The following is a 15,006-nucleotide window of genomic DNA, read 5'->3' as shown; positions in this document are numbered from 1 at the left end:
GGGAAAAAAAGAAAGTATTCAAAACAATACTTTTAACATTTTTGCATTTCAGTTGATTAATGCATCTTTTAACCAGATTATGGACTTTAAAAAAGTAACAGACTGTAAAATTGAAGAGTGCTAGGCACAAAGCAGACACTGAGTTTTGAATATATATTGGAAGGTTAAATGGCACATCTAATAATTTTCATGTTGAATTGGTTTCCATTTATAATAACAAAACACACTAAATGTACCCAGGCTATTGTATTCAAAGGCACATATTTTTATAATGGCTAATTCAGGTTGGGGTCACAGAACCCAGTCCTAATTAGGACTAAGTAGTAGCTGGAGTAAGGAGGATACTTCACACTGTGTATCTTTTAAATATTTAAAATTTATGTTCCATGCAACTATATTAACTATTCAAACATTAAATGAAAGTTGTATATATTTAGTGTATTTTTTCTGATTATGTAATTATTTTTAAAGAAATGAGATAATTGAAAAGAAATCCAGAAAAGCATTAAGAAGATGTAAAAGTCATCCATAGTCTCGTACTCAAGATTAATATTAATATTTGATACATTTCTTCTGGTTATATATATATCATAAATTTGTACCTATTTATCATATATATGTTTTACCAATTATGTTATTACTGATTTTTTGTATCTCTCCATGTCACTTAGACTATAATTTAGCCATTTCCACATTATTGAATATTTAAAGATTGTTCCCAATTTTTTGCTGTTATAAATAACTTTGAAATGAAGTTTTATGAAGTTTTATGGTTCATAAAACTTAATGCACATCTCTGATCATCTTTATGGGATAAATTTCCAGAGAGAAAATGTAACCAGAGAGACTGTAACCATTTAACAGGTTCTTATTAACATTCATATGTTGAAAGATTTTGTTTGTGATAGGATAATACACAGTTTTCTCCCCCAAGGAACACCTGAATGATAAAAATATGATAAAAGCTGTAGAACAGCAGCAACAAGAAGAAGCTGATGAAAAGATTAGAAAATTTATCAAAGCGAAAAAATGTCTTACACAATTGAGGAAAGAAAAAGAAGATGAAACACACAGGTAAACTTTTAAAGTAATTTATGTAATTAATATAGTTCTTTGAAATTATTTTACTGGAAATCAGAAGTTGTGACTTGAGAGTAGTCTTTAGAATACAATTTCATATGACTAGGGTATTTAGTGACATGATTTTAGTTTGGGGTGTGTGAAGTCCGGGTTCCCTTGGAATATTGAGGACACGTACATGCTTGGAAAACTAGAAATCCATGTGCTAGGAGAGGGAGCTGATAATGACTTTGTGAGTCATTGATATATAAGTGGTAGTTGAAGCTGTGGATATAGGTGAGCTCACCTGGACCAGTAAGAAATGAAGGTGGTGTACTCCCTAGGGAAGTTGTGCTATCTCCCATAAGGCTCTACACCATCCTGATTTCCACTTGACCCCAACCTCATTTTTCAGTCCTCATCTCTTACTGTTCTTCTTTTCCTTTTTGTCACTCATGCTGTATTTCTCCTGTATACTCTCTGGGGAATGGTCACTTCCCTTAGCTCTTTTTTTTTTTTTAATTTTTTTTTTAATAGAGGCATGTTTATTTATTTATTTATTTGTTTGTTTTGTTTATACATGCACTGGGTACAGTCAGAAGCGCGGGAGGGTGAGAGAATTCACCAGAGCCAGAGTGGGGAGCAGAGCAGACAGAAGGACCGAAGTACACTGCTGAGGGGAGCAGCGGGTGGCAGGAGAGGTCTGCGCGCCATGTGGGACCCTCCTCCGGTGGCCGGGGAGCAGCTGGGGATCGAACCGGCGCTGCAGAGGCTGCGGGCAGCTTCGCAACCCAGCGCTCAACTGCTGCGCCACCGGGGAGGCCCTCCCTTAGCTCTTTTATTTAAATCTGATCTCAAATGTTTTAATGTACATAGAGCATTTTACAAAAAAATAAATTGTATCGGTCAAGATGAATTTTTTATTAAAGATAGCACTTGTGAAAAATATTTTTATACCCAAATGATCTTGCATTAGTAATCTATAAGGCTATGAAGAAATTTAAAGGTCTTAAAACTTACTCATAGTTGAATAGATAACCCCTTCCAAAGAAAATATTCTCATATAACATTCACACTAATTTAACAAGGGCACAGTGTAATAACACAGAATATAAAACTCTAAAGTCATGTGTTAGTTATGAGTTGTGCCAAAATTTGAGGGACTTGAGCAGAAATGTGTGGGTTTGAATGTGTTAATGTATATACTAATATTGGTTCAAAAAAGTGAAGTGCCTGGAGTTGTGTGCCTAAGACCTGTAATTCTTTTTTTTTTAAATCAACCAAAAATAAAACAACTTCAAAACCCCACCACCATTTGTCCCCTCCACCTTTCCTATCCCCACCATGTGCCCCTTTAATATCCACAGTTCTGTCATCAAAGCCCACTAGTTTATTTTTTTTCTTTTATCTGCTCATTTGCTTTGTTTCTTTATACTCTACATCTATTGAGAGTATCAATATTTGTCTTTCTCCTTCTAATTCACTTAGCATAATCCCCTTGAGTTATTTTCATTTTTCTGCAAATGGCAAGATTTCATCTTTTTTATAGCTAAGTAGTATTCCATTGTGCATATGTAGACACCAGTTTATTCAGTCATATTCTTTATCTAGCATGCAATCATCAGTTGGCATATGGTTTCCATATCTTGGCTATTATAACTTTCCATAACTCTTAGATTATTATTCAAATATTGCCTTCTCATTAATGCATTCCCTGACTGTAATACTTAAAATTACAGTGTCTGCCCCCCAAATTCCATGTCTTTTAAACTGCTTTCTTTTTTCTCATTGCATAATATGTAGCACTATCGATTTTAATTTGGTACTGTCCCTCCAATGCAGCTATAATAAATAGTCCATAATAACAGAGGTTTTTTTTTTTTTAAATGTTATGTTTCCAGCACCTTGCCCATAGTTGGCAATCAATAATAATGTTTTAGGGCCTCCCTGGTGGCACAGGGGTTAAAGACACACAGCTATCACACTATCAACAGCCACTGCAGCATGGGTTTGATGCCTGGCCAGTCAGGGAGCTACCCACATGACGTAGCAGACCTTTCTTGTCTCACCAGCTGCTCCCCTCAGCATTGTATTTCAGTAGATCTGCCTGTTCTGTTCCCTAGTCTGTCTCTGGTGAATCCTCTCACCACCCCTGCAACTCTGGCCTGTACCCCAGATCTTGTACGCATAAATAAATAAATCTTTAAAAATAATAATGTTTTAAAATACTATTTTTGAAATCCTAGATGAAATATCACCTCCACCATGTAGTCTTCCTTTGCCTCCTTCATTTTCCCACTTCATTTTCCAGTTTTCTCATGGTATTTATTACCCTTTACATTTTGTACTTACTTTCATAAATGTCTTTTTTCTACCTTAGGTTGTAATTTACTGGTGGAATGCATTGTGTCCTTTCTCATTATTTCTCTCAGGTTTCTTTGCCAATTCACTCAATAAATTAGTGTGTTTGTCACACTGGAATAAAATTTTTTTAATGCCCTTAACTTCCTTAATGAAAATGTTCCCATTCCTTTAACAAATACCTAGTTATTACTGAGAGTGTGCCAGACACCGTCCTTGGTCTTGGATTAGAGTGAGGAAGGACTTATTTTAACTCTGACTTTGGAAATCTCAGTGTAAAGGGAGAGAAACAGATTAAGTCCATAAAGTGCTGTACATAAGTTGCAGACAGGGTAGAGTAAGAGGGTGGAGTTATCCAGAAGTTTGATAAATTTTTTAGATATTTTTTAGGTTTTACTTGAAGAAAGTACTTTGATTTATTTTATAAAGTCAACCTCAGTGTTAGAGTAAGCAGTCTAATAAAGTACTTAAAATATTTTTAATTGTACAGAATTTTAACTTTATTTGATACATACACACACAGAAACACACACAGAAACAGACACAAAATCATATTATATACATTACCCCCCTTTGTATTTTTAGAATATACTTCTAAAAATAAAGTATTAAAATAATTTTCACTTTATGTGTATGTGTGTATATATGTATATATATATAGAGAGAGAAATGGAGTAATGGGGCTTCTTTTAGGCATATAAAATACTTAAAATATCTGACTCGCTAATTGAATTATATTGGCTCTGTAACAAATCAATCCATGAAGATTTGACATCGTTATTTTATTATAGGCTAATGGAGGAACGGAGAGAAAGAATCAACAACTTCCTGAGTGAACTAATGAAAAAGAAACTTGACAACGAAGATTTGATTATTGCTAGAGATATTGCAGAAGCTGAGGCTGAATGGGAAAAAAAAGAAAGAGAAAAATATGAAAAGAATAAAGCAGAATTAAAAGCAATTGCAGAATACAGAGCCACTGTGGTAAGCAATTCAATAATGACAAGTGATGGACCTCCCCTGGTGGCGCAGTGGTTGAGCACTGGGTTGTGAAGCTGCTTGTGGCCTCTGCAGCACCAGTTCGATCCCCGGCCGCTGGCGAGGATCCCACATGGTGTGACAGACCTCTCCTGCCATGCCCGCTGCTCCCCTCAGCAGTGTATTTTGTCACTCTGCCTGTTCTGTTCCCTGCTCTGGCTCTGGTGAATTCTCTCACCCTCCCACGCTTCTGATTGTACCCAGTACTTGTATAAATAAATCTTTAAAAAAAAAAAAAGCCCCTTCTACTATAGTTTCTACTCCCTCTGTCTCTCTGACAAAGAACTCAGAGATTTGAGAAATGAGTACAAATTATTTCCTATATTCTTGAAATCCGACCATGCTTACTTTCTAACAGAAGATGATGGAGCAATCAATTACAAATAAGATGTTTATAGAAGCAAAGTAATAATCTCTTTGTTTCAGGACAATCTGAAATTCAAAATTTTTACTCATTTAATATATTTGCATTGGAATATTAAGACAAAGCAAGAAAAATTACTGTGGCAGTTCTATATTTCTTAATCCTTCAAAGTTTATCTTCTACATGACTGACTGTCATGACATTTAAATTGGATAGTTTATAAACACTGTAGCAACTTTTCACTTACAAATATTTTCTTCCCTTGAGGAGCTCTTTTCATTTTTTTTTTTTAAAGATTTATTTAGGGCCTCCCCGGTGGCGCAGCGGTTGAGCGCTGGGTTGCGAAGCTGCCCACAGCCTCTGCTGCGCCAGTTCGATCCCCGGCTGCTCCCCGGCCACCTGAGGAGGGTCCCACATGGCGCGCAGCCCTCTCCTGCCGCCCGCTGCCCCCCTCAGCAGTGTACTTCGGTCCTTCTGCCTGCTCTGCTCCACGCTCTGGCTCTGGTGAATTCTCTCACCCTCCCGCGCTTCTGACTGCATCCAGTGCTTGTATAAATAAATACATTAAATAAATCTTAAAAAAAAATAAATAAAGATTTATTTATACATACAAGAACTGGGGTACAGACCAGAGGTGTGGGGGGCGAGAGGACTCACTAGAGACGGAATGGGGAACAGAACAGGCAGACTGACTGAAATACATTGCTGAAGGGAGCAGCAGGCAAATCAGGAGAGGTCTGCTGTTCCATGTGGGTAGCTCCCTGGCCAACTGGGGATTGAACTTGTGTTGCAGTGGCTTAGGACACCTTCACAGGTTGTCTCTTAACCCCTTGTGCTACCAGGGAGGCCCAGCTCTTGCTTTTCTATTCCTGTTTTCTTATTTAAACCCGTATCACTCTAAGTTTTCATTTTGTGCATGGTGTGCTATTCAGGAAACTGACCATCTGAAAGTCAATCCAGGTATATAGGTTTTTGTGCTCCATCATTGCTCCTGGCTGACTTTCAGCTTGGGGATTTCTAACTTAGTGCCCTGCGAGAAAGCATTGGTTGCAAATAGGTTTAATTTTTCCTTTGCCTTTGCCATCTAGATGAAAAATAAAGAGGAAGAAGAAAGGCAAAAAAAAATAGAGGATAAAGAACAATTGCAGGCTATTTTGAAAGCAGATCAAATTTTCTATGAGCATGAAAAGGAGAAAAAACGCAAAGCTGATAAAGAACATAAAGAAATTCAAGAGGCCCATATTCAGCAAATAGTAAGTATTATTAAATGTTTACTTATTTTAGCAATAAATATCTTTTGCACAAATATTAATGCTTCTTTAATATCTGTTGTGCATTGTGCATTAGTTACATTATTAAAGAGATTGTAATCTCTTTACATATGCATATGGAAAGCCATGATATTCACCTTTGTTTTACTTTTTATTACTATAAACCTGAGTCTGTATTAAGTGGATCTCACAGTTTTAAGATTTGAGGTGAGTGGGAGTACCAGAGGATTTAGAACATGTTTGAAGGATTTGGCATTCAATCATTTGTGACTTACATTAAGGAAAACAACACTCAGAAGAATGAAATTGAGTCCCTAAAGAGGGAAATGAAGGAAATGCAGGAGATCAAAGGATTAACAGAAGAGCTGAAGAATACTGGGAAAAGCAGTGATAACAGAATAGAGGAAATGGAAGAATGAATAAGCACTCTCAAAGACACAGAAATGAAAAGAAGCAAAACAGAAAGCAAAGAGAAGTACAAAGGAAAAAGACTGAAGAAAGACTTCTGGAACTATCTGACTCTATGAGGAAAGGAAATATAAGAGTTATAGGAATCCCAGAAGGAGAGGAGAGAGACCTAGGAACAGAGGAAATATTCAAGGAAATAATTGAAGAGAACTTCCCAAACATGAAGAAGGAGCTGAAAATTGATATACAAGAAGAAGAAGAACACCAAACTTCCATTATGAAAGGAAAAATACAGCAAGACACGTAATAGTAAAGCTCCCAAGAATCCAAGACAAGGAAAAAATAATGAAGCTGACGAGGGAAGAAACAGATAACATACAAAGGAAAACCAATCAGACTGACATCAGACTTCTCTGAAGAAACACTACGGGCAAGGAGAGAGTGGAGGGACATAGTCAACAGACTTCAAGACAACAGATGCCAACCAAGAATACTCTATCCTGCAAAGCTTTCCTTCCTCTATGAAGAAAGAATAAGGACCTTCCCAGACAAACAGAAACTCTGGAATTTCATTACGACTAAACCCCCACTCCAAAAAATACTACAAGAGTCCTAAAGCCAGAACCTCAGAGGGACGAATAACAACGAAAGAAGGCCAAAAAAAAAATTTTTATTAAAAGAATAAAGAAAGAAAAATCAAAGGAAAGACAAACACAATGGCAAATACAGATGCTAACATATCAATATTAACTCTAAATGTAAACTCTTCAATAAAAAGACAGAGTCGCAGGCTGGATTCAGAAACAAAACCCAACCTTTTGCTGTCTCCAGGAAACACATTTGGCTACGAAAGATAAAAATAGACTCAAAGTTAAAGGATGGAAAACAATCCTACAAGCAAATGGACCAAAAAAGAAAGCAGGAACAGCTATACTTATGTAAGATAAAACAGATTTCAAACTCAAAAAGATAAAAAGAGACCCCAAAGGTCACTGCATTATGATCAAGGGGACAATACTTCAAGAAGAAATAACACTCATTAACATATATTCACCAAATGAAGGAGCATCAAAATATATCAGACAACTATTGTCATCTTTGAAAACAGACATCAGAGGAAACACATACGTAGTAGACTTCAACACACCACTATCAACAATGGATAGAACAACGAGACAGAAAATAAGTAAAGACACTAAAGCTCTAAATAAGGATCTAGAGTGCTTGGGCTTAACAGACATCTATAGAACACTAAACCCAAAAAAATCTGAGTACACATTTTTCTCAAGCGCACACAGATCATTCTCCAGGATTGATCACATACTGGGGCACAAGACAAACATCAACAGATACACCAAGATTGAAATCATACCAAGCATCTTTTCTGACCATGAAGGCATCAAACTAGAAATAAACCATAAAAAGAAGGTAAGGAACTCTCCTACCTCATGGAGATTGAAATCCACACTACTGGAAGACCATTGGACTAATGAGGAGATCAAAGAAGAAATTAAAAAATTCTTTGAATTGAATGACAAGGAGGACACCAATTTCCTAAATGTATGGGATGCAGCAAAAGCAGTAATAAGAGGAAAATATATAGCAATAGAGGCTCACATCAAGAAACAAGAAAGAACTCAAAGAAACAACCTAATCTCGAAGCTCAAAGATCTAGAAAAAGAACAACAAAAAAACCCAAAACCAATAGAAGAAAAGAAATAATAAAAACCAAAGCAGAAATAAATGAAATCAAAACTAAAAAAAAAAAAAAAAAAAAATCCAAAAGATCAATGAAACCAAGAGCTGGTTCTTCAGAAAAATCAATAAAATAGACAAACCCCTAGCCAGGCTCACAAAGGAAAAAAGGGAGAAAGCACAAATAAACAGGATCACAAATGAAAGAGGAGAAATCACAACGGACACAGCAGAAATCAAAAGAATAATCAGAAACTACTATGAACAGTTGTCTGGAAACAAGTCCAACAATCTAGAGGAGATGGACAAAATCCTACAACTCTACAATCACCCAAAGCTAGATAAAGAAGAAATAGAACACCTAAACAGACCAATTACAAGCAGCGAAATTGAAATGGTAATCAAAAACCTCCCCAAAAACAAAAGCCCAGGACCTGATGGATTTACAAATGAATTCTACCAAAGATTCAGAGACGAATTAGTGCCTATCCTTCACAAACTCTTCCAAAAAATTGAGAAGGAAGGGACAATACCAAACACGTTCTATGAAGCCAACATTACACTAATACCAAAACCGAACAGGGACAACACAAAAAAAGAAAACTACAGGCCAATCTCCCTAATGAACACTGATGCAAAAATTCTCAATAAAATTTTAGCTATCAGAATCCAACAATGTATCCATAAGATAATTCACCACGACCAAGTAGGATTCATTCCAGGGGCACAAGGATGGTTTAACATCCGAAAATCAATCAACGTTATCCAACACATCAACAAAAAGAAATATAAAAACCATATGATAATATCAATAGATGCTGAGAAAGGTTTCGACAAAGTGCAACACCCATTCATGATAAAAGCCCTTGAAATTCTTGGGATACAAGAAACATACCTCAATATCATAAAGGCCATCTATGACAAGGCAACAGCCAGTATCATTCTCAATGGTGAAAAGCTGAAAGCATTTCCATTAAGATCTGGAACAAGACAAGGATGTCCACTCTCACCACTGCTTTTCAATATAATACTGGAAGTCCTAGCCAGAGCAATAAGACAAGAGAAAGACATACAAGGAATCCAAATAGGAAAAGAAGAAGTCAAACTATCATTATTTGCAGATGATAATATACATAGAGAACCCGTTCTAAAAACTCCACAGAAAAACTAATTCAACTAATCAGTTCAGTAAAGTGGCAGGATACAAAATCAACATGCAAAAGTCAGTAGCCTTCCTATACACAAGAAAATATCAAAATCAACAAACAACTATGAACCAGAGACACTCTATGGGGGGTCGGGGAGCAGGGAAAGGAGGGCTTGGGGTCAGAATAAGGGGGTTGTAATTGTATGGGGAATATAAAAATAAATTTTAAATTAAAATAAAAATGCCAAAAAAAAAAAGACTGAAAATGATCTGGGAAAAAAAAAAATCATTTGTGACTTACACCTGTTTTCCAAAATGGTTGTTCCATTTCCTGTTCCTTCTAGCAGTGTATGTGAGGACATTTTGTTGTCATCCCTTAATGGTTAACTACTCTAGTGTAGTGCTATCTCATGTTATTTTGCATAATGATTAAAGATATTAAACATCTTTTCATAGCTTTATTACTATTTGTTGAGCTTGAACTTATTTTTTATGTGATAAAATATACCTAAAATTTATCATTTCAGTCATTTTTAAGAGTAAGTAAGCCAATAGTGCTTTTGTACCCTGCTGCAAAAACTGTGATAGGTAGAGGATGATTTTCCAAAGAAAAGCATATTAACGATTTTCTCCAGGCTTTTAATTTTTCTTAGGCGCTCTCCCTCAGGGTCTCCTGACTGAATGTGTAGTTTATCAATTAGCCAAGGGTGTTTGTGGAGTTTATTACTTCTATCCTTCTAAAACTCTTGCTTTCAAAAATCTCTTCTATTTGTAGTTACTTTGTCACCCCACCAAATGAATAGCCCAGTAAATTTACAAGTTTTCACCCCTTGAGCTGGAAAGGTAACAGTGCCCACAGACATAAATGCTGTAAGCTTGAAGTTCTTACCTGACATAGTAGCAAAAATACTTCTCCAGTAGTGCTCTGGATTGTTTGGTTTTAATAATAAACTTTTTCCTGTGGAGGGAAATTGACCAACCTCCTCATTTGAAACTAACATTATCACAATTCCATTATCACATCTAAACCTATTAGCATTTGGTGTTTAAATTTCCCCAAAATTGTCTCATAAATATTCTTTAAGATTTGTTGTTTCAAACAGGATAAAGTAAGGCCCATATATTCCATCTGGTTACGTCTTTCAAGTCTCTTTTAAGCTTTAACTCCTCCAGCCCTATCCTCTAAAGTTTTACCTCCTTGTCTTTATGTTAGTGTTGCAATTTATTTAAGAAACTAGGTTTTTGTCTTTTAGAATTATAAGTCTGGGTTTTTCTGACTGGATCTCTGTGGTATAGTTTAATATGTTCCCTACATTTCATAAACTTTGTTTAGTTCACATTAAGGTTCAATATTCTGGTGAAAATTCCTTATAGGGTATACCTATTAGAAGGCACATAATGATGGTTATCTCACTTTCTGTGATATGAACAGCCTTTGATTGCTTAGACCTTTTAATTCATGAAGAAGTGGCTAGATGTTGATAGTCTCTCATTTCTTTTTATTCATTTGCTGAAGTTCAAAGAACTTTTCATTATCAGCAGTTTGGTTTCTTTGAGGTACAATTTCGAAAGAAAAGATGGGATACTTGATACATTTTGTTTTATAATCTAACATCCTCAAGGTGTTTCTTACTTTACTCCCATTGGCTACCTATTTGTTATAACTTTTAGAATGTTAAATCAATATTTTAAAACTTTATGACCTACATTTATGCTTAATACATATCAAATTTGAGGTACCACCTATGTGATCCGGTATTATAATCCATTCCTTCCATTGTCACTTCCTTTCTGTACTTCAAATATTTTCCCCCGTTACCTCAGTATTTACAAACTGCTGGAAAACCAACATAACCCAAATGGTTCTTGTCAAGTTCCCAAATTATAACATTTGACCTTGGATGAGATAGTTTTTAGCTTTTTTCTGACTTTTTCCCCCAGTCTCACTGAATATCATTTTCAAGTTCCTGGTATTCTATAATAAATTAAACAAGTAACATTTAAAGCCTTAATTTTGCCTTGTTACAGAACTAATAAAAAAAACGTGGTGTTTTATATTCATATGGCTTCTATTTCCTCATAAATTTCAGTTTATGATAAAAATAGCAAAACAACTTATGACAGATTGCAGGTTTGGGCAACTATTTTATGCTTAAGTATTGGTTATTGATTTTGAAACTTTTAAGATTTATGCATAAATGAACTGGGGTGTAGACCAGAGGTGTGGGGCAGGGGCGGGGTGTGTGTATGAGAGGATTCAGAGGACCAGAGACAGAGGGGGGGGCAAAATAGGCAGATCTATTGAAATACCCTGCTGAGGAGAGCAGCGGGTGAGACAGGAGAGGTCTGCCACACCATGTGGGTTAGCTCCCTGGCTTGGGATCGAACTCATGCTGCAGTGGCTGGTGATAGTGCTGAGACATAACCCCTAGGCCACCAGGGAGATCCCTGATTTTGAAAAATGTTTTCATGAATGTTTTAAATACATTCATAAGTAAAGAAAAATATTCTTAATTTTTAATAAACTCAGCATTTCTCAAAAATGTTGCTGAGAAGACAAAATGAAAATCTTGTCAATATTTCATAGAATTTTTTAAAAGCATTAAAATCACCTCATACAGAGAGTGAGTTAAGCATGTGCACTTCAAGGTGTGAGCTGTATCCTTAAAAGTTTATAGATTTGTAAACAAATTGTTAATATAATTTGATAAAAAATAAAATGTCATGTAATATAAAGTTAAAATAACAGTATTTTTATAAACAGTTAAAAGAAAAACATGTTAGGGCCTCCCTGGTTGTGCAGGGGTTAAAGACAGTACTGTCAAGCTATTGCCAGCCACTGCAGTGTGAGTTCAATCCCAGGCAGGCCAGGGAGCAACCCACATGGCTCAGCAGACCTCTCCTGCCTTACCTGCTGCTCCCCTCAGCAGTGTATTTCAGTAGATCTGCCTGTTCTGCTCCCCCATTCTCTCTGGTGAATCCCTTCACCCACCCCCACACCTCTGGCTTACACCCCAATTCTTGTATGCATAAATAAATCTTTACAAAAAAATTTTATAAAATGTTGGCAAATGAACTTTGGAAGATTTCAGAGTATTTATTCCATGCAGCCACAGATAAACCTACATTGATATAATGAAAGTCACTCATTCCAACTTCAAATTATTGAGAAACAAGAATGTAACTGGTTTAATTTAATTCAGATATTCATTGCTGAATCTTATGTGCATGGTTCACGTAGCCTATTGCACTAAAGACAGTGGGTTTGAGTGAGTTCCATCAGAGTAATGGTTGGGCAGGAATACGTAACTTGTAGTTTTCTACATCTGCCAAAGTATATGTCTTAAAAATGGTAGAAATGGGATTCTCAACTTGGGTTATTTCATTTTTATCTAAACCTCATGCTTTTTAGCTATTTTTCTATAGTTTGTTGAAGATGTTATCATCATACAAAGCTATTAAGGTAAGTTTCATTGAGCCAATACTTTGAGCATTATATGAGAAGCATGTGAAGGTTTTAGAAATAAATTATATAGCTATGTACTCAGGAAATGTAAAATATCAATGAGTTTAGAAAATTAAATGCATAACTTCATATGCTATGTCTATTTAGAAAGTTAATCTTGTTTACCAATATAAAAATGTATTTTTTTTTCCAAATAGGCCAAAAATAAGTTCAATGCAAAGCAAGCAAAACAAGCTGAATTGGACTATTGGAGACTAACTGATGCACTTTTGGCTGAAAAGGAGAAAGAATTTCAGGATTATGCCAGAGAAGTAATTGAATTTGAATCTGAGTCAACAAATAAACATATTTACCCTCTAGTAAAAGCTGTTCAGATGGGACCTGGAGGTGGTCGTGGGCCAGTGTTTATGGACAGAGGTGGGATAAGACCCAGCTATCAGGCAAATGATGTTACTGGAGTTCAGCTTCCATTTTATAACTCTCATGGATCAAAATATAATAATTTTCAAAAATCTAAGGGAAGACTAGGTTTTACGTGGTAGAAAGTTTATTTTTGTCAGAATAAGTTGTAGCTGATAGAATGAGCTACAACTCAAAGTGAATTATATGCCTAAAATTTGTTAATAAAGCTGTTCTTCAACTAATTATGTCAAGTCTAATTGATTTCTCACCCACCCACGTTAACTCAGATTCCTTTTTCTAATTTTGATAATATACACAATATAAATCATATAAAATATCCAGTAGTGTATCTACAATATTGTACAAGCATTACCCTTATATAGTTCTAGAACTTTATTGCTCTAAAAGGAGAACTTTTACCTATTAAACAAGCAGAAACTCCCTACTTCCCCTTTCCATAGCCTATGGCAATCACTAATCTGCTATGTCTCTATATATTTCCTTGTTACTTTTCAAGTTTTGATACTATACTATTAAACAATTGTTTTCTCTAACTTTAAGCTTAGGGTTTTTTTGGTTTTGTTTTTGCTTTTAGATTGCATGAGATCAGAGTGGTATTTGTCTCTTACTTAGTGTAATATTCTCTAGATCTCTCCAAGTTGTCACAAATGGCAAAATTTCATTTTTTATGCTGGAAGTATTCCATCATATATACAGTCAAATGTCATTTAAGGAAGGGGATGTATTGAGAAATTACTCATTAGGTGATTTCTTCAGTGTGTGAACACTGGAGTATAATTACACAAACCTAGATGGTATACCTATGTACACACCTAGGTTATATGGTATAGCCTATTGAGACAAGTATCATATATGTGGCCTATTATTGATGGAAACAAGTGATACATGACAGTTATATACCATAATAGGACTTTAACAACAGCTCTCATAGGCTACACAGGACAATGACTCTCACCCATATTCAAGAATGTGATTAAGTAGTGGTGAGGATGGTCACTTAAACATTTAAAAAATGAATATCAAACAACCTTACCTCTCACCTCAAAGTATTAGCAAAAGAGCAAGCCACACAAAAGCCAGAAGGAAAAATAACCAATGAAATAAAAAAGTCAAAAAGATCAATGAAACCAAAAGCTAGTTCTTTGGGGAAAAAAAACAACCCCACAAACTTCTAGCTAAACTCACTAAAAAAAAAGGGAGAAAAATTTAATCGAATCAGAAATGAGAGAAATTATGTTTCAGAAATAAAAGATCATAAGAGATTACTGAAACAGCCATATGAGTAATGTAGATAAAATAGAGAAATGTTTAGTAATCTACAACTCTCCAAGACTGATCCAGGAAGTAGAAAACCCAAACAAACCAATCACAAACAAGGATACTGAAACAGTAACCAAAAGTCTTTGGAAGAACAGAAGTCCAGGCCCCCAGTTTCACCAGTGAGTCCTAGCAAACCTTCAAAGATGCACTAATATCTTACTTATCCCAACAACAGAGGGAAAGCTTCTAAATACATTTTATGAGGCCAACGTCACTGACAAATCAGTCATACATTTTAATATCCTCATACATTTTATGAGGCCAAAACCTGACAAATCACAAAAACAAAAAAAACTACAGACCAATTTCTCTGAACATAGATGCAAAAATCCAACAATATGGTTCAATACCTGAAAATCAATCCATGTAATAATTCACATCAAAAAAAGTATCATTACATCAATAGATGCAGAGAGCATCCAAATTAGGTTTATTCAAGTAAAGTGGGGTTATA

At 35.5% G+C, this 15,006-nt stretch overlaps 1 protein-coding gene across 1 annotated transcript in view; it reads left to right on the top strand.

Annotated features, from left to right (window-relative positions):
* Window positions 1-13,351, top strand: part of CFAP210 (cilia and flagella associated protein 210) — a gene marked incomplete at both ends in the record, with an annotated part of 32,226 nt that extends 18,875 nt beyond the window's left edge. The window contains 4 exons of the mRNA XM_084255321.1: window positions 935-1,074; window positions 4,212-4,404; window positions 5,911-6,075; window positions 13,007-13,351. Of these exons, the coding sequence (XP_084111447.1) occupies window positions 935-1,074; window positions 4,212-4,404; window positions 5,911-6,075; window positions 13,007-13,351 (843 nt within the window). The remainder of the gene's footprint in view (window positions 1-934; window positions 1,075-4,211; window positions 4,405-5,910; window positions 6,076-13,006) is intronic.
* Between the last annotated feature and the right edge of the window lie 1,655 nt (window positions 13,352-15,006).

Source organism: Talpa europaea (genome assembly GCF_964194135.1).
Source record: "Talpa europaea genome assembly, chromosome: 1".
In the NCBI taxonomy this organism is placed as follows: Eukaryota; Metazoa; Chordata; class Mammalia; order Eulipotyphla; family Talpidae; genus Talpa; species Talpa europaea.
The sequence above is the reverse complement of the archived record's forward strand: the minus strand, read 5'-3'. Positions and strand labels throughout refer to the sequence as shown.